Below are 27,328 nucleotides of genomic sequence, written 5' to 3' on the forward strand. Positions count from 1 at the left end.
CTCTAGGTAAAACGAAGTGACATTCACGTGCAATTCATTTGAAAATTTTTGTCGGTGGTATTTCTTATGATTTTGATGTGCTTTTCACACAATGTTCGCATGAATCCCATTTGGAAACTATATTTCCCACACTCGATTAGATATTGAAATAGCAACCGCGTGCAATTCATGTGTCTTGGGATTGAATCAATTCAATAGTTTTCCACATGATATTAACGTGTTTAGTTTTTTCAGTGCATGGAAGTTTTCACTTCCTGTAACTCTTCCTCAGTTAGTTCTGCTGTATAAAATACAGTGAACGAATAATTCTCAGACAAAGACACAATAACATTTTTCTAAATAATCGGTTTCTGTATTTTATGCAGTAAAACTATCTGAGAATAAGTTACAGGGAATGAATACTTCTGTACAAAAAAAATATACACTGAAAAAAATGTTGTCATTTTTCACAAAAACAAAAAAAAAATGTAAAAATTCAAATAGTGAAAAACCCCACTAACTTTTTGTCGGAACGAATTAGCGCCGGCTTGACGCAAATCCCTTAAAACCAAAACACACTTTGTGTTTCAATCGAACGATTGGTCAAACGTTCATGCATTGATAACTTTAAGAAGCGGGATGGAAGTGGTTAAATGGTTTTCGTATGCAACTAAAACTTGCTATTCAAGACTAAGTGTTTTGTAACATGCAAAAAACTTCATTCTATTTTGCCTTCCCATTTTCTAGATTTTTTTTTTAAATGTATATATTTATTTTTAAACAAGGTTAAAAAATCATATGCCCCCTTAGAACTTGTCCGTGATATTTTTCTCCATAAAACGTTTTAAACGCGTCCTGTCAACCTCGTTAAAATTGTTCGTATACATGCCTCTTTACTATTCAGTAGTAAAACCTTCAGTTAGGTTGACACAACTTTACATTAAGCACCGGATATTTGCTAATCGAAAGATTAAAATTTTAAACTCCCATAAACACAATCGGCTTTCGCATCACCTCAAAGGCACCACTAATTGAATTACGCTCAGAAAAACACCAACCACGAACCATTTGCGAAGGCCAGTTCCGAACAAGCACCGCCAAATAGCTTTGCGAACCATCAGGCGCCAGACGAGGATCGCGTGCCGCACCAATAAAGTAGCGAGCGGTTAACACTGTGGAATCAGGAGAGCGCAAAAGCGAAAGAATGGTAAAAAAACGTACCTGTGCATAAAATCACAAAGTGAATTAAATTGCATTTTACTTGCCGTACCGGACGCTGAGTTCACTAATTGCATATTCAGCTCGCGTATACAATTCGGAAATCCTCTATATGCTACACACACACATACAATAAGTCCCGTTTTCCGAAAGGAAAACTCTAATGAAATTTTGCAATATCAGATAAAGTTGAGTTTAGCGAGAGAGCGAGTGAGCGAGAGAGAGACAAACAGACAAAAGGAGCGTCAAAAAACAACCTTTGATTTATGATGTTTTTAATTTCACGACTAACTACTAACCGTGTATTTTCTCTTTTCATTGCATTCATTTTTTCCCCGGACAGAACACGTTTGGGATGTGTTTGTTCAACGCAAAGGATTGGGCGACAGCTATGGAATACTTGGCAACTATCGGCTGTGCATCACGGACAAAACACTGTCACTGGTACGGATAGGACCCCCAACCACAGCTACCGGGGACAGCCGCGTGGAGGTGGTCGAGTTTTCGCTAGCATCGATACGAAGGTGAGTGCTTCGCATTTTTTTGTCGATTTATCAGATCATTCGAAGTCGAATGGTGAACAAAACAAACAAAAAAAGCGGTGAAATATTGAATGGCTTTGAAGTTTTAATAGACTTTTCTGCTAGTTGAGTTCTGACATTTTTAATTGGATAACGTTTAGGTTTGATATTTTATGTGCTTTTTTGTTTTATTTTTTCTAATAGTTTTACTGAAATTAAGCTATGACTGCACAGGGTTGAATAACGCCATTTTTTCGATCAAAAGTGGATAACCTGCAAACCATTGTTATACAAGATTTGAAATGATCAAAACAAATCTTAATATGAAAATACACATATTTCAATAGAATCACTTCGGTTCGAAAATGTGATCTCCAATAAGTTTAGTTAGAGGTTTGATGTATGTTGAGATGAATTTCGTCGTGACCGACCAAAGTCGAGATAACAGACAATTCTTAATCGTTGTCATCATCAAGCTGTAAAATTGGTTCATTTTAGGGATATTCATAATTTGAATAGGAGTTTTAATCTTATGATTTTTGGTATTATTGCATTAAAAAATTAAATAAAGTATAACATAGTTAAAATACCACGCATTTACACACAGAAGGCAGCGCTTCCCAGGTACGGCACGACAAATTTATGTACCTAATTACGAATTACGTCATCATCGACTATTTAAGGAACAAATTTACTCGGACAAGCTCAGTTGCTTGCTGAACGGCGAGCAGACAACTTCGCTACACACTTATACAGTCAGTGTAGCAGACTGATAAGTCCGCTATACTGGCTATGGAGAGTGGAAGAACGATACGAAATGCTTTTCAACAGGCAACTGAACTTGTCCGATCAAACACCATGCACCCTCGGGCTGTGTTCGTTTCAAGTACACATTTTATGCACACGCATTCATCCGTATTAAACACGTGCACGAAACCGCTTGTACGATCAGGTTCCATGGGCGAATACGGTTAACAATTGTGGTACTAGTTGTCTCTTTCGCTCGCTCATCATCACTGGCGTTGACTCATTTTGTTTGGTGCGTATCTTCCATTCGTATACGGATACGATGTGCTCACAGAGTGGTTTGATTCGAGCATTGTACCACTGTACACAGTTCGCTTGTGTTCAATGTTTTATTTTGCCTTTGCTGTGTTAAATAATTGCACGATCCAGTGTGGTATAAAAAGGTGTGTCAGATCACACAAATTGCTATCGGTGAAAACCAAAAATCTAGAAGCACAACGCAGTGACGTCATAGCGTTCACACGATTTAATCGAGGCGGAACGCACGTTATGACGAAAGAAAGTCGATTTATTCTGCATTCACTAACACCACTCATGTAAGATTCATCTTACGAATACCAAAGTGTCATCTTAGCCACACCTGTATATACTATATTGTTCACGGTCCACCTCGCCTGGGCTCAATGTGTGAGGCAAATGTGCGTATTTATTTTGTTTGCGGTTGCAATCTGTACTGTCGTTGCGCAAAGACGAAAACTTTCTTAGCAACAAATTTACGCAAGTTGCCCAACGAACTTTTATTATTTTGGTTTGGTTCCACGTGATTCATCTTCGCTCAGCCTATCTTACTTAGATCCTGCTAATACATACTATAAAGCCTGATTATGAACGAATACACATCCACTCAAAAACCGTTGTATAATACGTCCATATATGAAATTATTTTCGGTCGTGTATATCAATAATTATAAACATTGCAACCAATATTCCTTTAAATGGTCGCAGTGGAAACCAAGGCTCTACAGCTAAAAAAATATTAATAATTGCTTCTCATGATACAGGCAGTTAAAGTGTTTTTTACTTATTGTAAAAATTTAAAGGATCGGCTGCTCAGTTGTATAAACGCATTGAGCCGTGTCAAGTAAACCTATTGAAAAGCATGATAGTGTACCGAAAGGGTCGTTGTAAATATCAGCAAGTATTTGTTCAGACTTTTCTTGGTAGACTTTGTCCGATCTTTTTTTAAATTTCTTATAAAATATAAATGATAAGTACATTTTTTCCCACCGTGCGGTGGGGAAACTTTCTACGAACAGCCACCAATCTGGTGCCTGGTTTTCACAGGGCCCTCGATGATGTCCGTACCAACACTTGTCGAGCTCAGCCATCCCGGGCCAGAATCACTTCCTCGATCCGACCCCGGATTTCTCACCGTTTCGCCAGTCTCTAGAACCGATTCTCGATTCTCCAGATCGTGTGCCACCTCGAACAATTTGGGGTGCGGTGACATTACGCATCTCGAATCGACCTTCTTTACAAGCGACCTGAGTTTGATGATCTCGAAATGTTGACGAATCGCGTTGACAACAGTTTTTCAGTTGGCGCAAGTCTACAATGAGAAATTTCGTCCAGTGTATATGGCGAAGAACCGATTCGTCCGCGCATCCACGAAATCCTTTCGTCATCTAGGAATGGTCCGGTCTTGAAGATTGAACTGGACCGGTCGACGACTTGGCGACGGTCTTTTAGCGGGTCTGGAGACTTGATCAGTACAGCAATTTCGTCCGGAAAGGCCATCTTTAACATCGCATATTCAGCTAGTTTATATCATCCGAAGTAGGATGTATAGGTAGTGGAAAACGTATGCTGTTGCACGATGTAATCTGTTTCATGATTTAAACCGAGATACATTGATATTCGAAGCGAAATGAGTCAGACCTAGTATTCACCAAAGCTAGGTCCTAGTTATCAACTTGAATGTTAAATGTACTATCAGTATATCAGATAAATTGAAAATCGTTGAATCATCTAAGTAATTTGCTGAACCACCCTAATGCAATCACAATGTATTTTCATTACTTTATATGTTAGCAGTGAATTCAGCCGGACCTAATTACCATACATATATGCATGCCAATTTGCACTGTAATTCATCAATATTTTTAAGTGTTTTTCTGCCGACTTTAATTCTGGCTTTAGTCCACTGAACTCATTTTAGTCAGAATTTCATTACGCCCTGAGCTCAATCCTGTATAAAAAACCATGTGTGGCCCGGGAACAGAAGGCAGCTTTTAAATCGACATATTTTACACACCGAAGCAACACTAGGCTCCAATTAAAAGCAAATTTTACCGCGATAAATCAAACTTACAGTCCCCCCCCCTCCCCCTGTTATCATCGTTGACGACATTGAACTAACCATTCTGTGTGATTCGTTTCAGATGCGGTGCCTCGCAGCGCTACTTCTACATGGAGGTCGGACGGAGTTCGAAAACCGGAGCCGGCGAAATATGGATGGAAGCACAGGATGCCATCATAGCCCACAATATGAACACAACGATCATGAAGTAAGTGAACATTAATATGTATCAATTGCCATTCTATTTCTGGCGGTTCGAAAAAAAACTCCGATTTCTAACGCCAATTGGTGATACTTATCTGGATCAATATAATCGGACCGACTAATTAAATTATCATTCTGATTCGATCTGATTGCACGGTCCAAACATAAAACATTAAAATACATGCCATTTTAAATCAGTTAACAGGCTTCTCGAGCAACCTGCAACAAGCGTGGAAGCCAAATAAAATGATAATAATTGTAATTGAGTAACAAGTAGCTTCCCGCTCGAGTGGTAATGCCAGCTCTTCAGCTAACGTGTTCCAACCTGTTCCGTTCGTTGTTTTTTTTCCGGCGAAGAAGTTTTAAAGTAGAAGAACCGTATTTTAAAGCCATCATAAATGAGAAACCATCCCCTCAATAAACCGGCAGCAAGTTCGTCCGCAAACAAACGAAAAACACACCGGTGCTAGAGCTTTGAACAAATTCAACAACAATACTACTTAATACCCATTATCATAATTGAAATGACATCGCGTCGCAATGTGATGGAAGCAATCATGCGCATTCTTTGTTCGTTTGCCTAATGGTTTCGTGATTTGCTTTCGGTTGTTGAAACTAACTTCATAGCCGCGGGAGGGATCATTTTTTGGGGCACGGGAACTGTGGAAACTTTTTGTCGGATGTTTTAAATTATTAAAGGAATTAACGTCCCTGTAGAGCACGAAAAAATAGGAGCATTTCGGATTTTTTTCAGGTCATAATAAAGAGATGTATCGATATACTGTACCATGGGATTTATAATACTTATTGTGAAATAAGAAAAACTATTTTTTACAAGCATTTTCCCGTCGCACATGAATCGATCACGTCCGGAAGTCTACCCTCGATCCTAGCATTTTAGACTCATGCATTCAATTGGACCAATAAGAAGTGACTCTTATATTCAGTAGACAACACGTTTCATGGCGACATTAACGGGAACTCTAGTGAAATGGAAGAAACCACTCTCTTCTAGTATCTGAACGATATAATAAAAATTAAGCATCAGATTCGCGCGCGATCTTTCAGGAACACGCAAATATGCGAATGGCCACGCGCTAGCACACGCGACGTTAACATACAAATGCTCGAGTCCATCGCGATCATCCACGTGCCCGCGATCTCGTGAACAGAATAACAGCTTAGTGATTAAGTGAACGTTTCAGCACTTATAAATTCATAAACGCGATCTCAGGAGTGAACCTACAAATGCCAGTGCTCGCGCGACCATGAATCGGTTACGTCCGGAAGTTCTTATCCTCAGCCCTACTAACATAGGTCCAATGCCTTCAGATGAACCAAACAACAAAATGACTCATATTCACTAAACAACACGTTCCATGGCGAAAAAAAAATTGAATTTATACACGCAACAAACACGTTAACAAACCAATGTTTAAGCCCTTCGTGATCATCTACGCAACCTACACCCGTGATTTCGCAAACATGATAACATCGCGGTGATAAGGTGAACGTCTCATCACTTATAAACAGGGCCGTAGAGGGAAAATACGGGCCCGGGGGTCCAACGTACGGGCCCCTACCACTATGTATTGCCTGAGTATAAAAAAGTTAATGTTTGAAATCCATTGGAGTTTTAGTATTTATTTATTTATTTATCGCACGCATCAACAGGCCGCACTCGGCCCCAATGATGGAAACTTAAACTAATTACATTTAAAAAACTGCAGGAATCGGTTTCTTAAAGATATCCGAGACAAATGAAAGTCGAACAGGTGCGACACACGATTGAAGAGGCGTTGTAGTCCCGTGATAGCGGCATTAGCTGTTTGAATAGTTCGTCGAAACGGCACTCTCAGAAGAACGTTTCCGCGTAACGTTCTGGACCTTGCTTGAATGTTGACTCGCTCTAGTAAATCTGGGGAATCGATGCGTCCTGACAGAAGGTCAGAGATGAATAAGGCTCTTGCAGTTTCGACGCTGAACGGTATCGAGCTGGATGAGTTGACACCGACTCTCGTAGCTTGGTAGACGAACAGGATCGCGCCAAGGCAGGCGTCGAAGAGCATACCGTATAAATTTTCGTTGAACGCCTTCAATTCGATCGCTGCTGTTCATGTAATTCGGGTTCCAGACTGCTGAACAATACTCCAGCGTGGAGCGCACTAAAGAGCGGTAGAGGCTTTTGAGACAATAAATGTCTGTGAAGGATTTGGCCGTACGGAAAATGAAGCCCAGGCTTCGCGATGCTTTACCAACAACATACGAAATGTGATTCTTAAATGTAAGTTTCGAATCTAACAGCCCTCCAAGATCCTTAACGCAGCTCACCCGGGAAACAAGAGCTCCAGACAAGTTATATTCAAACTCAATGGGATCTTTTTTTCTGGAGAACGATATCACAGAACATTTCGCCGGATTCAGATTCGTTCGGTTGTTTTTACACCATCTGCTGAAAGTGTCAAATTGCTGCTGCAAATAAAGTGCGTCCGTTCGGCTCTTAATTCTGTTGAAAATTTTTAGGTCATCTGCATACGACAACCGTAGCCCTTTCAGCTGATAGCTTACATCGTTGAAATAGAGAGTGAATATCAATGGTCCGAGATGACTTCCTTGCGGAATTCCAGACGTTGCTGAGAATAGTTTGGAGTATGCATCACCTATGTTCACACTGAGTTGACGGCCAACGAGATAGGATTGGAACCATCGCAGGAGTGATCCACTGAAGCCAAGTTTTTCCAATTTAGCGATTGCGATATCGTGATTGATTTTGTCGAAAGCTGCAGATAAGTCAGTATATATAACATCAGTTTGTTGATTCGCATCGAACCCTTCAGACACAAAAGAGGTTAGAGATAGTAGATTCGTCGACGTCGATCGATTCGGCATGAATCCGTGTTCAAACAGTACACTGAAATTTTACATATTAATTTACCAGTTTTAGCTCTAGTTGCTTGTAGTACTAGTGAAGGCGCAAAAAAGTTGAATTTTTATTCGTTGGGAGTTTTTAATACCTCTTCGACAGTTTTGGTGACTTTGAAAAGCGCCATTTTTGTCAATAGTATTTATAAAAGTAAGGAAATGGAAAGATTAAAAATGTAGTAACCACAAAAATTAAAAATATCTGAACGGCGAGCAATGGCAAAAGATAAAAAAAAACCATAAGAAAAATTAATTACCAAAAGAATGTACAAAAGAGCTAAAAAGAACAAAATTCAACCAAATAAACAAATTAATGTCAATTGTCAAAAAATGTTACATCGAAAAAAAAACCAAAATAAAACCTATAAAAAATTGATAAAAGAAAACAGGAAACTAGAAAAACATATTGCGAAGATTAAAGAAGTCGAACATTATTGAACAAATGGTGAAAATAATGAAAAATCGATAGGAATGTAGGAAAAAATTCAAGAATCAATGAAAATGAAAAAACTACTAAAAAGAATACATACATTAATATAAAAAATGCATAAAACTGAAAAACTCGATAAATCAAGAATAATAATATTTATTTGACATTAAAAACAAGTAATATTTAAAGCAATAGAAAAAGTAAATAAAACGTTAAGAATGTATAAAATTAGAGGAGTATATAAAAGACAAGAATAAAATAGCCGTATATAAATTTAAAAAAATGGACGAACCGTAAAATTTTTAACTGGAAAATTGGAATGATGAAAAGACGAAAAAGTAAAGAAAATTGGAAGTATTGAACAAAAACGGAGCAAACAGACAAAATGGAAAACAAAAAATAGCAGAAAAAGTCAACATGGTATACTATAGAATAAAAAAATGAAAAATTAACACGAAGAAAATGAATAAAATGGATTAAATTATTTAAAAAACAGAAAAAAACACTAGAAATGAAATTTGAAACGAATTCAAACAACGAACTAAATGTAAAGTGAAGAACAAGTGCGCATAGTGTCAAAAAAAGAAATCAAATGTTTTTTTAGGAAAATAAAAAAAAATCAATGTTAGCGTATAGAAAAATGGTCAACAGAAAAAGTACTTTCAAAATAGGTTAAATGGAAACAATGAAGAAATAACAATAACGAATTAAATCTTAAGAAAAAGGTTTAAACAATAAATAAAATTTTATTAAATGAGCAATGGAAAAAAAATAAAACTACGAAAAGCTAAAAACAAGAAATAAGAAAGAAAATAGGTAAAAAATAAACAATAAGACAAATTGGAATTGATTTGAATAAGTGAAATTGCTTTTGGAAATGCAAAAAATATAAAAAAGGGAAATAGAAAAAGGCTGTGATAAGAATAAATGTAGTAAATAGACAAATTCTATAAACTAGATGGAATAACAAAAGAAACAAATAAAAAAGCAGTGTATTAAAATACGAAACAATAAGAAAAATAAAATAAAGAAAGCAGAATTTTCTGGAAAAATTGCGAATAAAATGAAATAACAGAGAGAGAACTATAAATTAAAGTAAGTGATAATGATAGCAATAGAAAAAAAGCAAAAGTAAGGAACGTAAATAGATGGATAAAATTAAAGTATGGAAATAGATGAAAAAAGACACAATCTTAAAATTGTAGAAATACAAATATAATCCACAACTTGAAAAAATAGATCAATGAAATTTTAACAAAATAAAAAAAATCCATGTAGGAATAAAAGATGGAAAAAATGAGAAACATGGATCAAATTTCAAATAAGGGTTTAAAATTTAATCTAGTTCATTGTTACAAAATCCATAAAAAATCATATTCAGACACGAGATAATACCGAAACGTTTTTGTCAAGGGATCGTACTCAAATGACGTAGCTTTTTTCGGTGATTTTCGACTATTCTTTTATTTGTGTTGGTGTGTTAGCACACCTTAAAATATTTTACAAGAATGTTGTAACTGATTTCTAGTAAATAGTTCAAATATAAAAATAATATGGTTACGTTCAGGAAGCGACGTTCAAAATCTCACGCTCACTCCTCCAAAATGAAAAGATTTTGTATGCGTATTTAACTTGCTACATTAGTTAGCTAATCTTGCTAACTAGTTGATTTAGTTTGGTAGCAGAGTTAAATTTTCTCTTCGAAATCAATCAAACACAATTTAGTAATTTGGTTGAACGTATGCTTTTTAGAATCATTGGCAGCAACCGATTACCGTAAAAATTTATACATAGTAGGCATTTGTTATGGACCGTGTTTGTGTGCTATTGGCCGGGGATTACCTTCCCGCCAGATGGCGCTTCGGAAAAAATGTGTTTTCCTCCTATTTCGTTGAAAGTCGCAGCAACGCGAGATGGGTATTAGCTAGTGACATATAAAATTCAAAGGAAAACTTTTAACACTCTACTCGTCATGAAAGGGGCTTGTTGTGTACGCAATTTGCTGTTATACTGAAAATGTTTATAAAAGGCCGTATTTGAAAGAATTCCAAAACGTATTTATTTTTTTCCATCCCTGGCCTCTTTGCAAGGGGAAATTGGTAGTCGAAAAACACCGAAAAAAGCTACATCAGTACGATCCCTTGACAAAAACGTTTCGATATTATCTCGTATCTGAATATGATTTTTTATGGATTTTGTAACAATGAACTATATTAAATTTTAAATTTAAATTTTTCGATTAATTTCGAATTATTTTGGTATATCAAGAGTTTTTGATGACTCATTTGACCAATTGACCTCTCAAATAGAGGTAGGGTTACCGCCTCTAATGGTACTTTGACCAGCAGAGTTTTACTGAACAGGAGATAGACTTCAAAAGACACATGGGTATGCGTTGAAATCAATTAGAATTTCGAATTAAAGTGACCGCTCGACAGAATTTTGGAACGCTTCCATTGCTTTTTATTGTATTAATCGCTTAAAAACAAATAAATATGTGCTGGTTTATTTCTTAAGTAGCTCGTAGCACTAGGAGGAAAAATATCTTATTTTCTTCACATTCACTGTAGAGTGTAATGTTTTGGTAAAGCATTCCACCTTTCTGTGCCGTTCACATTTAGTTGTATGTTTTGCATTTGTCAACAGTTTTGTTGATTTAGTTGGGTGTAGTACTTCGCTTCCTCGGATATTCACAAAGAATCTAAAAGCACCAGCCACTCTCGCTGTGAAGAATAACCCGAGCGAGCTTTGCTCTGCTCCTCAATAAACAAACACGGGTTGTGAAATCACACTTCAGTTTCTTTCAAGTCTTTGTGAGGAACATTGATCCATTGAAGCAAAGGTTCAATGGGGAAAAGTAAACTCAAATGGCACTTTTAAAATAATATTTGTCAATGCCAAGAGGGGCCCTCCTTAACAATTAGGGCCTGCAACCCGAGGATGATGTTTACGAGGACTGGGTGCTGGACGATTCCTGGTAGAGAAAAAGGGAAACGCAAAATTGCAAAATAATCTAGTGGATTCTTCCGGGCAAATTCGGATTTACTTGAACGAAGACACGGAATTCGCCTCCAAAAACCGGTGTGGCAACCCTAAGCAGGGTTTTTTCTTTCAATAATTACTTTCGATACTAATCCAGCGCTTTCGAAGATTGGAAATTCAATAAATCAAAAAAATCGATTTCATATTGGCGAAATTTGAAGACAATCTCTGGACTTCTAATCAAAGCATTTAATTTTTTAACCCTTACAAGTCTGATCATATTTTTGTTTCGATTATGGAATATTAACCTTATGGTCATTCGCTATTTCATTTTAGTTAGGAATTTTCCTATAAAAATCCGGGCCCCCTTCAGAACTCCGGGTCCGGGGGAAATACGCCCCCCTCTCGGCGGCCCTGCTTATAAATTTTCAAAAGCGGTCTCAAGCGTGAACCTACTAACTTCAGTGGGGAAGAGATGAAGTATAGAGCGTCCTGTTTTTGTCACTTTTTACGACATGGAAGCAGGAAAAACTAAATTACTAAAATTAAAAAAAATAATGTACCAAAATCAGAAAATACAGAAGATGCCAGAAATAAAGAGGCGATTCCCGATTTTGTCGCTTTTTAACTCAACAATCAGGCTATAATATTATGTTCATGAAATATGGTTTACATTTTTTTTTTTTTTTTTTTCATACGTTTATTTGACACGGCATTTGCAAAAGCTTTTTACGCCAGTTTCTTTTTTTTACATAGCACGTTACAAAAATCCTTAAGACTAATTTTAACTATACTAGTACTTTGTCTAAAACTAACACTGAAATCACTTTATTGTTTGCTTTTTTCCTTACATTGTTGTACTTCATAATGATCTAGTATTTTCGGGTGTATTTATTTACTTTTTTTCTGTTATTGTCTAAATTTAAAAACTAAATATTCTAGGACACTTTAATTGGTGAATGATTAGCCTTGGATGAGAGTATGAGGAGATGAATTTAATTAAATTTTGATAGACGCTGTTTTTAGAAAATGATAGATAAGTTCCATGTATAGAGGATCGCGATACGCCAGGATGTCTCTAACAGGAACATGGATTGGTCTTCCTCGGACTTGTAAAGAATCTACTAATTGTGATCTGGCTTCACGATATTCAGTGCAGGACCAAACAACATGCTCAATGTCGTGGTAACCTTCTCCACAAGCACAATGATTACCCTCAGCGAGCCCAATACGACGGAGATGCGCATCTAAAGTATAATGATTGGACATGAGCCTAGACATCACACGGATGAAGTCCCGACTTACATCCAATCCTTTGAACCATGCCTTCGTTGATACTTTAGGGATAATTGAGTGTAGCCATCGTCCCATATCTCCATTGTCCCAAGATGTTTGCCAACTAGCAAGTGTCCTCTGTCGAGAAGCGCTATAAAATTCATTGTAAGCGATGGGTCTTTCATATATTTCACCATCTAGTGCACCAATCTTGGCTAAATTATCAGCTTTCTCATTGCCCGCAATAGAGCAATGGGCGGGGAGCCACACTAGGGTAAATTTATAACATTTTCTTGTCAGGTTACTCAGAGATTCTCGTATCTTCCCCAAAAAGAATGGATCGTGATTATCAATCCTCTTTGAGCGTAGAGCTGCAATTGTGCTGAGACTATCAGTGAGGATAAAGTAATGGTTCGGGGGTAAAGTATTAATTATTTGCAAACTATAGTGAACTGCTGCTAGTTCCGCTATATAAACAGAGGCGGGTTCTGCAAGTTTGAGAGAAATTGAAAAATTATTGTTGAAAATACCGAAACCAGTGGCCTCACTGATTCGTGACCCATCAGTGTAAAACATTTTAAGGCAGTCTATGTGTTGATATTTACTTGTGAATATTTTAGGGATCTCCCGCGAGCGTAGATGATCCGGAATTCCACGAATCTCTGCTTGCATGGACGTGTCGAAGAATAAAGTGGATTCAGGAATATCTAGTATATTGACGTATGTGTGAACATACCTAGCAGGCGTTATTTCTTGTGACATGTGATTGAAATACACTGTCATGAATCTGGTTTGGGGTTGAAGCTCGACAAGTCTTTCAAAATTTTCAATTACCAGTGGGTTCATAACCTCACATCGAATAAGTAAACGAGAAGAGAGATCCCAGAATCGGTCTTGTAAAGGAAGAACTCCCGCTAGTACTTCAAGACTCATTGTATGGGTCGACTGCATGCAACCTAAGGCAATTCGTAAACAGCGATACTGTATCCGTTCCAGTTTAATAATGTGAGTGTTCGCAGCTGAACGGAAACAGATGCACCCATATTCCATTACTGAAAGTATTGTTGTTTGATACAATCTTATCATGTCACTTGGATGAGAACCCCACCATGATCCAGTTATTGTTCGCAGGAAATTTATCCTTTGTTGGCATTTCGTTATTAGATACCTAATGTGGCCTCCCCATGTGCCTTTAGAATCGAACCAAATTCCAAGGTATTTAAAAGTCAGGACTTGGGTTATCGTTCTACCAACCAACTGAAGCTGAAGCTGAGCTGGATCACGCTTCCTTGAGAAAACGACCAACTCTGTTTTCTCCGTAGAGAAATCGATGCCCAGCTTTAAAGCCCAAATTGATAAATTATCCAAGCTATCTTGCAATGGTTGTTGTAAATTTATAGCTTTTGGTCCTGTGGCAGAAACCACCCCATCATCTGCAAGTTGTCTTAAAGTGCATGGGCTGACAATGCAATTATCAATGTCATTCACGTAAAAATTATAGAGAAGGGGGCTTAGACAAGAGCCTTGTGGGAGGCCCATGTAACTTATTCTGAGTGTCGCCAAATCGCCATATGAAAAATGCATGTGCTTTTCTGACAATAAATTGTATAAATAATTATTTAATATCGGTGAAAGACCACATTGATGTAGCTTCTCCGAGAGAACATCAATGGAGACTGAGTCGAATGCTCCTTTTATGTCTAAGAACACAGACGCCATTTGTTCTTTTTTTGCGTAAGCGAGTTGGATTTCTGACGAAAGTAGCGCCAGACAATCATTCGTTCCCTTTCCCCTCCGAAAACCAAACTGGGTATCTGATAGCAAGCCGTTCGCCTCAACCCAATTGTCGAGACGTCGTAGGATAATTTTTTCCAACAATTTCCTGATACAGGATAGCATTGCAATCGGTCGATACGAGTTATGATCGGAGGCTGGTTTTCCCGGTTTTGGAATAGCGATAACTCTCACTTGTCTCCAGTCGTGCGGCACAATGTTCTGCTCAAGAAACTTATTGAATAAATTCAACAAGCGTCTTTTTGCTAGGTCAGGCAGATTCTTCACCAAGTTGAATTTAATTCTGTCTAGTCCCGGAGCATTATTGTTGCATGAGAGGAGTGCAATTGAGAATTCCATCATTGTCAAAGGCGAATCTATGAAATCGTTACGTGTGGGAGCATCGCGAGTGATTTTCTGCGCAGGAGCAGAATCGGGACAAATTTTCTTGGCGAAATTAAATATCCAACGATTCGAAAAATCTTCGCTTTCATTAGTCACGTTTCGATTCCTCATTCTTCTGGCTGTGTTCCAAAGAGTACTCATTGATGTTTCTCTTGACAAGCCATCAACGAAGCGTCTCCAATAACTAGACTTTTTGGCACGACGTATACTGTCAAATTTGTTTTGCAAAATGAAATAATTTTCAAAGTTCTCACGTATACCCCCTTTCTGTTTCATAATTTCTTTGTAGGCAACTTGTTTAGCTTCATATGCATCAGAGCACTCTTTGTCCCACCAAGGATTAGGGGGGCGTCTATTTATTGTCATTCCAGGATTGCATTTCGTTTGGGCTTGTTCTGCTGCTTCAATAATTAAACCCGCTAAGAATTCATATTCTTCGGTAGGGGGTAGCTCTTCTGTCGAAGCAAGAGAAGTGGAAATTAATGTTTCGTATGTTTTCCAATCAATATTTCGTGTTAAGTCATAAGGAACATTGATTGAATTCGTAAGGCCTAATTCACTGTTAATTGAAACAACGATTGGCAAATGATCGCTACCGTGAGGATCAGGTACAACCTTCCACGTGCAATCTAACCGAAGTGATGTCGAGCACAGAGATAGATCTAATGCACTTGGACGTGCAGGAGGTCTGGGGATGCGTGTTGTTTCGCCAGTATTTAAAACTGTCATATTAAATTCGTCACAAACATTGTATATCAAAGAGGATCGATTATCATTGTAGAGGGAACCCCACAATACTCCGTGCGAGTTGAAGTCTCCCAGTATCAGACGCGGAGCAGCCATGGATTCCACTACCTCAAAAATTTGACGTTGTCCAATTTGAACTTTGGGAGGTATATATATAGAAGCGATAGACATGTCTTTGCCTTTAATGTTCGTTTGGACAGCTACAGCCTCAATGCCCGCAAACAAGGGGATGTTAATTCTATAGAAAGAATAGCACTTTTTAATTCCTAGAAGCACTCCTCCATACGGGGTGTCTCGGTCTAGGCGAATAATGTTGAAATCATTTAAGTTGAAATTAATGTTTGAGGTAAGCCATGTTTCACATAGAGCAAAAGCATCGCATTTTAAATTATGCAGTAAAATTTTTAAGGAATCAATTTTAGGTATGATACTTCTGCAATTCCACTGTAAAACAGTGATGGAATCTTTCATTGGAGGAGGTGAATTACCCATTGAAAGATACAATCGCTGCAAGGATGGGCCATTGAGCAATCAGCTGCTCTAAAAATGTTCTAATTGTTGGGAGGAAAGCTGAAAGTATACTCTTTAGTGGTTCAGAAATATTGAATGCTTTAAAAATCCAATCAACAATTTCAGAAAATTTCAATAATCCTACCCCCGGCTGAGGCTCAGAGGAAGTCGAAATTTTATTATTTCCAGTAATGGTGTTCTGTTTGGGTTGTACGTTCCCAAAACCGGGCGGAATTGATTTCGGTTTTGAATCGGAATTTTTCGGTTTTGGGCGCAGTTTATCTATTGGTGGAGAAATTTTAAGGCCCTTGCTTGGCAGCTTGGGAAAAGAAGACTGTTTTCTTTTTCTGGAATTTCCGGGTAAAACAAATGATGTACCTTCGCACGCTCCGTCAGAGTCAGACTGTTCCGAAAATAGAGATGTGTAAGTGTTTTCTAAGAAAATGGGTTTAGGGGTAGCATTTTTCAACATTTCTGCATAGGAGCGCTTAGACCTCTCCTTCAAGGATCGTTTAATTTTATCCTCACGCAATTTATAAATGGGGCATGCAGGGAGCTCATGTGAGTTTTCTCCGCACATTAAACATTTTTCTGAATTTTCATTGCATGTATCCTCTTGATGAGAACCCCCACATTTGCCACACCGTGCCTTATTGGAACAGTAAGTGGCTGTGTGGCCAAGCTGTTTGCAATTAAGGCAATTCATTACACGAGGAATAAAAAGGCGAACAGGGAGACGAATCTTATCGATAATGACATAGTTGGGCAGCGCAGACCCAGCGAAAGTCACTCGAAATGAGTCAGACAGTCGATAAACTTTTTTATCTCCTTCGTGTGATACTGAATGCAATTGCTTGCATTCAAGTATTTTTACGTCTTTAAGTATGGTGTCTTTGAAACGACCAACCCCATGCTTAATTATGTCATCAACAGTCAAACTCGATTCTGTGATGACCCCATCAATTTCAATTTCCTTTGAAGGAATATACGCTCTATACTCACGCGTAAAAAGCTCGCAAGAAGCAATTGCATTGGCTTGTTTGAGACTACCAACGACAATGCGTATTTTATCTTTATTGACTTTGACGATCTCTTTTACATCCGAGAATCGCGAAGTCAAATCTTTAGAAATTTGAATAATATTTAGCGCCTTTACTTTACGCCTAATAAATACAATCCATGGTCCCGTTGACGACTCTGGGTAAATTTTAATTCTAGTCGGATTTACATTTTCAGCATAAGGCTTAGGGGGAGGGTCTGTTGCTCGTTCTCCCATCTCTTCATCCATTTTACCTAGCAAGAAAAACTATCACAAAAAGGAATGAAAAATATACCTGTTATACCTGTAGAACACACCTCATGTGTTACGTTGTAAACTCGGTGCCCGTTGTTTGACAATGTGACACTTGCTGTCCTTCTTCGTCGCGTTGCTTCTTCAGTAGAGAAATAGGCCTACCTGCAACACTTCAAAACTCTCTCCGGTTAAGCAGCTCGTCGGTATCACCACCACAAGCGCGCTCTCTCCGTTTCCACCGCCGCGGTAAACAAATGTGGCTACCTGTGGCTTGCTGCGAAAATCCCACTGTCGATGCGGCACTTTTCGGTGCCACTTCTTTTCTTTATTCGTCGTACCACTTCTGCGGTAGACAAATAGAGCGTATGGGTCTACCTGTGACGCTTCCCCTCTCGTCGATTAGAATTGCCCGACGACACCAATACAATATATTTTTTCTGTGTGTACAGGCACGATCACTGTCGATTTCTGCCACCGCGGTAGGCAAATTCGTCTACCCGCGGGTTGCTGTCAAAACACCGAGGATGCCGTTGACCACGCCTCCGACGTATCAACTGTCGACTCACACTTAACAAACTGGTCTCTCTCTCTCCCACAAAAACGCATACAGCGTCTCGCACTCCGTCACTCTCTCGAGAACAAAACCTTCCACCTGGAGGCACAACCGTCTCGGCCGGTTGCAAAAACTGTTATCATATGGTTTACATTGATAGATAGATTGAGATAAAAATAGGTAATGAAAATGATTTAATGAACTGAAAGCAAACCAATAAACATGGCAATAAAATATTTATTCTTCGTGCTGATATGACTGAAGGAAATTGGTAACTGATTTTCGATCTTTCTCGCGAATTGTCAATTCACAAACCTTATACATGAATGAAGTCATCATTCCACTCAGACAAGACCATGCGTTTTCCCTATGCACATTGAATGCTCCTTGGTTAGTTCCCTAGTTGGTCAAATAAACACTAAACAAAGGTAGAAATTAGTTTGCTCCGTCACTAATAGTCCGATTTGTTGAAAAATTTTACAGTGTACTTTTGCAACATGCAACTTATGTAGAATTCAAAAAGAGGTTTCCCAGAAATTCTAGCTAGGTCCTCAATGACGGGTTCGACGCCATATTTGCTCACGTGGTGCTTTGTTCAAACAATTTTTCGTAGTTTCTTGAAACAATTTTAATTCCATATTTTTCAAATGTTCTTATTTGAAAGTATGCCAACAGAGAAACAAAACGATTTTTAAGAGGAAAAACTCCTGTTCCCCGGGCAGGCGACTTGAACTACTAACAAGTAGTTCAAGTCGCCTGCGAGAAAACCTAAACCTCTTTACCACTTTGGATTAAAAAGTTTAGTGTGTTACTAAGTTTCAGTTGCGCAAACACAGTTTCGACAGCCGAAACTCAACATCGCAATTACGTTGCAGTTTGTGGGTCATTTGCATATCAAATGATGTGACATTCCGTAGTCGGATTCACAAAGATCACACAAAAATGACACAGTGCGCTGAATAGTGCGATGTGATAATTGAGTTTGCAATGGCCGGTCAAAGCCCTGATCAGCATGGTACAGTGTTGTTTCGAAAAGCATAAGAGGTTTTTCCCAAAAAAGCTCTTGTTTGAAGACAAGTTCATAGCTTGCACCAATAGTTGCAGTGCTCGGTTGGATTCCAAGACCGGATCTTTTCCTTTATTCAACTTGTTGAAATTGACAAAGCATACTTTTCTAGACAACTGCTTCGGGTTTGCCGGATCTTAGTTAGTTGTTGAATGTCGGTATGTAACAAAAAATTTAATATTGAGGTCACGAAAAAATGACTATAAATACCTAAAAATAATCCAAGTTACCACCGCATTAACGATGGAACTAATCATTAGGACTAGACGCCGAATATGAACGTTTTTCCCGCCCCCGCTTCGAGGGTGGCTCCAATTAAAAGCCACACTTTAGTAGCTCGTTCAATTAGCTTTCACAACACGCGCCGCCTATTGAGAACGCGAAACAAGGCCATTCGAACAGTTGGAGGTCTCCGAAAAGCAGAAATCGACTCCTCCCTGTCGCTGCTAAGCTGGCAACGATGACAACTACTACGACCAATGCTTCATGGTGCGTAACATGGTCTTACCGGTACCGAATGTACCGCCAACATTTCATAGCCGCCATAATAACTACGAACACGCACCGTGCGATGCTTTTACGCTGTGTACAGCCATTGTCGCGGCTAGCATAATCCACTCTTTGGATGACTTTGCTCTTCGGACTGACACGTTCACTGCCACGGTTTCCGGAAGCAGACGAGGTCGAGCTTTTTGAAATTTTATTCCGGGTGGGGGACGCCTCCATTTAGAGTGTAATTATGGCTTATTCGGTGGAAATAATTGCCCCGCGAAAGGCAGAGTATGACAGTCTTTTAGCACTTCATCTTGCCGATTGTTAACTTAATAAATGGCGATTAGCTTGGGGGATTAGCAGTGGGAAAGAAGATATTTGTCGAGTGTAGAAAGGTTTGAATTGTATCGCAAATAGAAGTAAAGTTTTTGATGGAACTACGCAGAAAATTAGTATATTTGTGACAAAAATATTTTTAAGAAAATATTTGTTAGTCAATTTATTTTATTTATTTATTTTTTTTTTTTCAAGGAAATAGGCTTGGAAATGTTGTTTTCCTAAAAAGATAAAATTTGGAGCTAAGGAAAAATATTTTTATTTTCTACGATTTTGAATTAATTAAAATGCACTACTTTTTTGAAAAGGGAACAAAAAATAATATTTTAAGGATTCAAAAAAAATTGTCTCCCGATCGATAATATTTGTGATTGAATTCGACCTATACAGTCTGCGCCCGTTGGCTGAATTATTTGCCGATGAATACCAAAACAGTCGATTGACGATGGACCAGATGTTTACTCTGCGATATATCTTGGACAAATTTCAAAAATATGACTGGCGGACTCGCCATCCGTTTGTGGATTTCGAGGCAGCGTACGATTCAGTGGAACGAAACGAACAGGGTAGATGGTGCTTTAGCACGGTTTTCCAAGAAAACTGATTATGTCATACGGCTGGATGGGCAAACATTTAGCGACAGAATAACCAGAAAGACATCTCACGGACCAATATCACGATATCTCGCATGCATCTAGGGTTCAAGGAGTCGATGCATATTGAGTCGAATATTGACTGTCTCGTTGTCTACGGACGCGCCCAAAGCTTACTCTATACAAGATCATGCCTAATAGCCCTACAGAGCCACAGGGTGTATCAACGATTTGTTTACGGACGTCCGTGGGCTACGGGACTTTAGCTGATTACGCAAACCGAAGAATGTCTTATTCGCTATGCATTTCCAGACTCCGCACGTTCGCTACAAGCTACCATGTACTTTGTCTTGTTAGAGGTTATAGCCAGTGCGATTCACGCAGCCCGGCTTAAAACGGTGAGAACCATGACTTGTACAGAAGCTTCAGCAGGATCGTTAGGAAGTGTTGCCAGAAATGTTGTTTATGAGGAGCTCATTCGAACTGTCAAATTCATAGGTTTCTTGAAATAGTAAATAAAACCGCATTCTACCAAATAAAGTAAGGTATCACTCAGGTTTTGATGAGGTTTGATATCCATCCTTTCAATTCTAATTAGGAATCCTAACATGTATCCTAAATAATATAATAGTTATTTTCTACAACACCTTAATAATATTTATTAATTATTATTCCTATAGCACCAAACACTAATCGAATACCAAATTCCACTTTCAGATCCGCCAAAAGCAACGGTGACAGCCTATGCCCGCTCCCGCGGAATCGTTCCTCGTCGGCCAATGCCGCTTCCAAGCCGACGCAAATTCTGGTGCGCCGTCAGACGCACGCCGGCCAGAAACCGATCAACTGTTCGCCCTCTGGTGGTGAGTTGTACAAGTTCAGATCGTTCAGCCTACCTTATTTACACATTCACACTGTTTGTGTCCTCCCCTATAAAAACTTCACTTTTGTATCTCTATTATTTATACGGCACCCACACAACTCCATTAGGGAGGCTTATAGAAAACTCTTATCTATCGGTTTTTTGGTTTGTTATTTTTTGTGTCCTACCAGTTTTAGATAAAGTCGTTAGTTTTTTTTTTAAATTTTGATTTTCAAAGCAATGTATTACCTGCGTTCTCTCACCAACCGATTTTTAGTATCACTATTCACTGATCTGTTTGATTGACTAGTAGTAGAAAGTTATTAATCCCAAGTTTTTTGCAGTTCCTAATTAAGTGTAGGTGATGTTGTGAAATTAAAATTTTAGTTGGTGTTACTTTCTACTGTCAATAGTATTGGTAGTAGCGGTTTGAAGTCACAACTAATTTCTTTTTCACATTCCACATTGTCTGTGTCTGTTTGCAAAGTTTTATATATAGTCGAGTAAGAAACCATCATTATTTTGCAAATGAATCGGTTATGTTTTGTTTTCTGTTCCTTCGTGCAGGTTTGTTCCTGTAAATAAATTTTCACACAGTTTCAAAAGGTAGCGGATTGAGTTATTTTTTGTCTGATTTTTTAAAAAAGTTTTTTTTTGTAAATAAACCATAGACCATTTGATACAATCAGATTTCCAGCCACAACACTAAAAACAAACAAATAATAATACCGTCCTCTATTGGAGCAGAGCAGAGCCAACAGTGTTTATTAATTTAATTTTGCTGCATCTTACAGAAGATCAAAGCTCTTCACATGCATCTTACGCACAGGGTTCCGAATCCTCCTCGTCAGCTACTAGCACTAATACAGTAGTTATGGTCCCACAATATCCAAATTCCAGTCAAAATTCGAAAGCCAATCAAAATCATCAACCGTATTCGGACAAGCTAGGCGCATCTACTACCTCTATTCCTGCCAGTACGTGTCATCCGGGTGCCGGTAGTGGTCAGACGATCGGTGGACCCCCCGGCGGCCCCATTCCCGGATCGCCCCGTTTCTCCTCCTATCCATCTCCCACGCTGTCGTACGGCAAAACCTCCATCAAAAAGCCCAAACTGGACCCTCCCCAGGAGGAGGAAGGCAGTGCTTCCTCCTACTCCTCGTACACCTCCATCCGCCAACCACCGCTGGCCGGGGTCGGTCCTCAACCTGCACAGCTAACCCAGTACACTGGAGCTCCCGTTGGTCTTGGTGTTGTTGGCCCGTCATCGTCCGTCAGCACTACCAGTGTGTGTAGCGGCAGCACCACCACAACCACTGAGTTTCCGTCTCCGAGTGAACATGGTACGCCACTGTTTTTTCGCAAATTCTATCAAAATAACTCTTTTTAAGTTTTGTTTTTGTTTTTTTTTACTATACCTTCTTGACCTTTCACCCTTTTCACTTTTCGTTTGATTTTCGTTTCATTTTCGCGATTGTCTCTCTTGTTTCTGTCATTGAAAATAGCTCCATCGGTGTAATGATTAAAAAGGTGTACAACGATTAAACGAACAATTTGTTTTGAATCTTCTACTACATTGCACCGATGGAAATCCACCCTGTACAGAAAGGCTGCTTTGGAGTGAAAATGTTGCGTTGAATTGTCCTTCGGTTACTAACTACCTTCGATCTGACATCCAATGTTTTCACCATGATCGTATTTTTGGCCTAGTTTTCAGCTTAAAATTATTGTAAATTTCGCTTTTAAATGTAAAGAAATGATTCGCATTTTATTTTTATTGGCAATGTTGAAAATATGTATCATGGTAATAAATACTTGACTTGGTAAGACGGAGTTTTGACATGTGTGTGGAACCTTCGAATTTTTTTTAATTTAACCTTAAAATATATTATTGAAGTGAGAATATTAGTATGCAAACAAAAATCAAATGTAGCGTTTTTGAGCGATAAAAGCAAGGTAAATGTTAGGGTGGGCACAGCGTAGTTGATAAGGCGCTTGCCTTGTGCGCAACTTACCTGGGTTCGATTCTTGACCCCGCACTTTGGCTAGAAACTTTTCTAATCCTTAAAAGGCGAATTATCGCAAGGTTAAAACATGTATAATCAAAATAACAAAAATAAAGCAGTTCAAACATTAAGTGACTCACTGTTTACTCTTTATTTAATTATTCGGTATTTTTTTCTTTTGTCGCTCAACTCTGCATATTCTACATGTGCTAGGCCTGCTAGGAAATAATTGATAAGATTTGTAATGGCGAAAGTAAACAACGCGAGTCTCTCATTTTCTATTCGCAGAGGTACATAATGAGTTTGGTGATGCATATGGGAAAATCGACTCTTTCGACATGTAACAAACTCGTTGTCTTCAGCAAAGTTGTTGATAATGTTATTAAAAAACAAAATTAACGCTCTATGTTTTAGCGACACCACTGGCGAACAATATCGAGACATGGTGGAGAACTGGCTGTTTCTAAACGACACTCGTTTTTGAAGCGCTTTTGTCTAAATAGGGTGGGGCAACAAGGCGAACAGCCTTTGCAACCATCGATTTTTGATAGACAAATACTATTGAAAAACGGTAACTGATTGCCTCGTTTTTGCTATTTGAGGTCTTAGGATTTTTTTGTGATGCTATGTTAAGTCTCTTTTCTACACCGACCAGTGGCAAGTAACTGATGAGCGTGAGGTCAACATTAATTGCATTACTTATAAAATTTCTCCTGTTGTAAAAAATGAACAAAATTGGACAACCGTATGGAATTTCAGTCACGGTGGACATTTATTTGAAATTGTTTCCAAACATAAACTTGTGGACTAAATGCTACCAAATTAAATAAACAACAATGGTTGGCAGCGACTTTGTGTGCCTTTTGTTTCAATTAAAAAAAAACACTCGTATCCGTAGTGTGCTTTGTAACGAAGATATGTAAAGGGGCGCATAGCGTACTTGGTAAATCGTTTGCCTTGTACGCAGCTCATCTGGGTTTGTTTCCAAACCCCACACATAGCGTTAAAGATTTTTCTAACCCGAAAAAGAGGCGACTATCCTTAGGTTAATGCCTCTATAATCTAAATTAAAAAAGCCGTGGCTTTGTCCGCAGCTGCCAACCTCTTGCCAGATCGGCAGTTTTGTCGCAAGTTTATCAGCGAAAATGACCAGGTAATATTTAGTACTCGAGCCGGGTGACCTGCTAAAACTGAAAGCTGCCCAAAATCCATGTTTTCGTGTGTCTCGAGTACGTCTTCCTTTACAAAGGTTATATAACTAAATTCTTCACACAGCAATATGACTGGCACCGTATTTTATGGCGACATAACGATACGAGAGTCCTGAATTTTCCATTATTGATCTCATTATTTTATAATACATCACAATAGATTTAAATACTGATCGTAGTGTCGCGTTTCCTACAAAAAAAAACGATCGTAAGTGCAGCTACGTTACACACTCTATTCCATTGGACCTATAGTTGATCACTGCTTTTATAAATTGTACGTGCTAATATCACATAAATCAAGCATTATGAAAATAGTCTTATGTTTTGTGTAAAAGGCTTTCACGCTCTCAGTTTACTTTTTTTGCAGATAATACTTATTTGTACAATGGATGTTGATTTAATTCCATGTGTGTTTGATGGTTGTGCAATTGTTACGAAAAGTCACAGGGAGGTGCTCTACACCCTCTGTTGTTTATGATATTTACCAACGATATTTTCCACCTGTTTCTACAGGGAAATCATTACGTTGAAACTTTCGTATTGACTGGTAGCTTGAACAATTAGAAAAATACAGAATTGTGTCGATATGTTCATTAAGTGATGCAAATTTAACACGAACTTAAGTACCATGTACTACAATTTTTCTAAACATACTATTCAGCTGAATCCAACCATTATTTCACAAAAATGTTTAGTTTGTGGGGATCGAGTACTGATACACAACACTGCACTGCTAGGCCCCATACAAAACTGACTCAGCCATCACTTCGTTAAAAGTTTAATAATTTCTTTCAACAAAGCCGGATTGAGTAGCATTCTTCGACAAAGTTGTAGACAATTAAATTATCATTCTTATTTTCACTTATAGTGATAAGACGATGCACACAGTGCCACCTAGCGGCGAAAATGCGAGATAGTTAGTTTTCTCCATGCAAATTGTCGAAAAATCCCATACAAACTTCAGGAACGTTGGTCCGGTAGCTAGACTTGTCCGATATGCTTCAAAATTGGTAGGAATCGACACAGGGGTGGGCCGATTAAGTTTCAAAAATTCATCATTTTTCTGCGCAGTCTAGTGTATATCCGCTTGAAAAATTGACGGTGTTGAACCTAGAGCCTTTTAAGATACTCTACTCTCACACTGTAGCCACTTTTCAAGCTATCGGTACAATATTCTAGAATGGCTTCAGTAACCAAAAGACTCCCGTTCATCTATTCAGTTCGGTCAGGTATGACAAGTATTAACGGAAGTTCAAAGATTTATCTAATCGGCATGCTATTAGTGAATGTGCCCTGTAAAATTCGCAGGTAAATATCAATAGATTATGTATCCGAAAGACTCTATGTATTGCCCATTTCTTAATATGGACTTGTGATGGAGCTAGGCCTAACATTGCTTCCACGGAAATCATTGGGGTCGACTTCATTGCCCCTGAGATTGCCAGACAAGCCTGTCTTTGAACCTTTGCTAGTGCTTTTTGCTTTAGCTTAAGGTCACCACACCAATCTAAGCATATGCGACTATTGGTCTGATAACTGAAGTATAATTATGCTAAGGTCTTACCTTTTAGAACATTATCATGTCACATTTAGAGCAGTTTAAATATAGTCCGAAATAGTATATTCATTCTTGCTCCTAACAGTGAGGACAAAACCATCTGCGTAACCCGTTACTTTGAATCACAGACTTTCCAGTTTATTCTGGAGTCCGTCTAGTACCAGGGACCACAGAAGAGATGAAAGCATTCCTCCTTGATGATAACCTCTAGATGTTTCCATGATACCTCCGCCACGGATTTTGATGTCTATCAGATTCCGTACAGCCTTTCAATTTACTTTGTTCGTCGCAGAATGTCAGCCTTAAAGCGCTCATCGCTTCGAACCGTTTCTTGGATCAAACGCTCCTTGACGGTGATGTCTCAATATTTCTCGATTTGGCGGATATCTGGCGTGTTGGGAGGAGATGTATTGGGTATCATCTCCATGTTGTGGGTGGCATAATGGTAGAATTCCGAAGCCAACCATAGCAACACAGAACAATGGTGTTACTACAAGAAAGGTAGCAGATGTTTTACAGACATTCATTCGCACACATTTCTTGGCAAAAATTAAAATAACCCTCTAAAATAAATGATTCGCATGATTTTAGTCGTCTTTTTTGGAATGATACCAATGACGTTTATCAAACTTTTCAGAAAATAGTCAAACTGCTAAGCCTAATAATTGTCGATGTTTTGTGGACTTCTTCACGAAAAGTGATCCATTACTGAAAAACTGGCTACTTTAATTACAATCGATTGTACGTGAAAGAGATTTTTGTACTGATGCAGATACAAAAAACTTAAATGTTCAATTTAATTTTGAGTTTATAAAACATATATTAAGTAACAAAATAAGCATTTTCGATAGAAGTGTACACATTTAGAAGAGAATGTTTTTCTTTAGATGATTTTGTTAAAAGGAACTGTATAATTATACATTTTCTAAAACTAATATCACATGATAAATTTTACTCCGAAGCTCAGGGATACCCAGTTTTATGGGGTTGACTTGACTGTGCATAAGATTCACGTACCAACGTGTGTCCTGCCCTTCCTGTCCAATTACAAATATATTGGTCAAATTGTCATATCCACCAAAATATTTGATTGTTGTCTTGAAGTCGACGAATTTTTCAAATAAATAATATTCTTTTATGTAAAAGCAATCGATATGGGATACTTACTGGATTAACATCGACAATGTTGTGTCGCGTATTACATTCGGAGAATATCGGCAGTGAAGAACGAACGACAAGCGAAAGCTATCGATATTCTACGCATACAATTCGCGACCTCGATTTG

The 27,328-nt window shown here is 38.4% G+C and overlaps 1 protein-coding gene across 17 annotated transcripts in view; it reads left to right on the forward strand.

Annotated features, from left to right (window-relative positions):
* Positions 1–27,328, forward strand: part of LOC131682014 (mucin-19) — a 642,211-nt gene that overhangs the window by 543,197 nt on the left and 71,686 nt on the right. For 14 of the 17 annotated variants that reach the window (XM_058963148.1, XM_058963145.1, XM_058963144.1 and 11 more), the window contains 4 exons: positions 1,541–1,721; positions 4,907–5,032; positions 21,124–21,269; positions 22,063–22,611. In XM_058963148.1, the coding sequence (XP_058819131.1) occupies positions 1,541–1,721; positions 4,907–5,032; positions 21,124–21,269; positions 22,063–22,611 (1,002 nt within the window). The remainder of the gene's footprint in view (positions 1–1,540; positions 1,722–4,906; positions 5,033–21,123; positions 21,270–22,062; positions 22,612–27,328) is intronic. The other 3 variants (XM_058963155.1, XM_058963160.1, XM_058963161.1) reach the window with 1 other exon arrangement.

Source organism: Topomyia yanbarensis, chromosome 2 (genome assembly GCF_030247195.1).
Source record: "Topomyia yanbarensis strain Yona2022 chromosome 2, ASM3024719v1, whole genome shotgun sequence".
NCBI classification, from domain to species: Eukaryota; Metazoa; Arthropoda; class Insecta; order Diptera; family Culicidae; genus Topomyia; species Topomyia yanbarensis.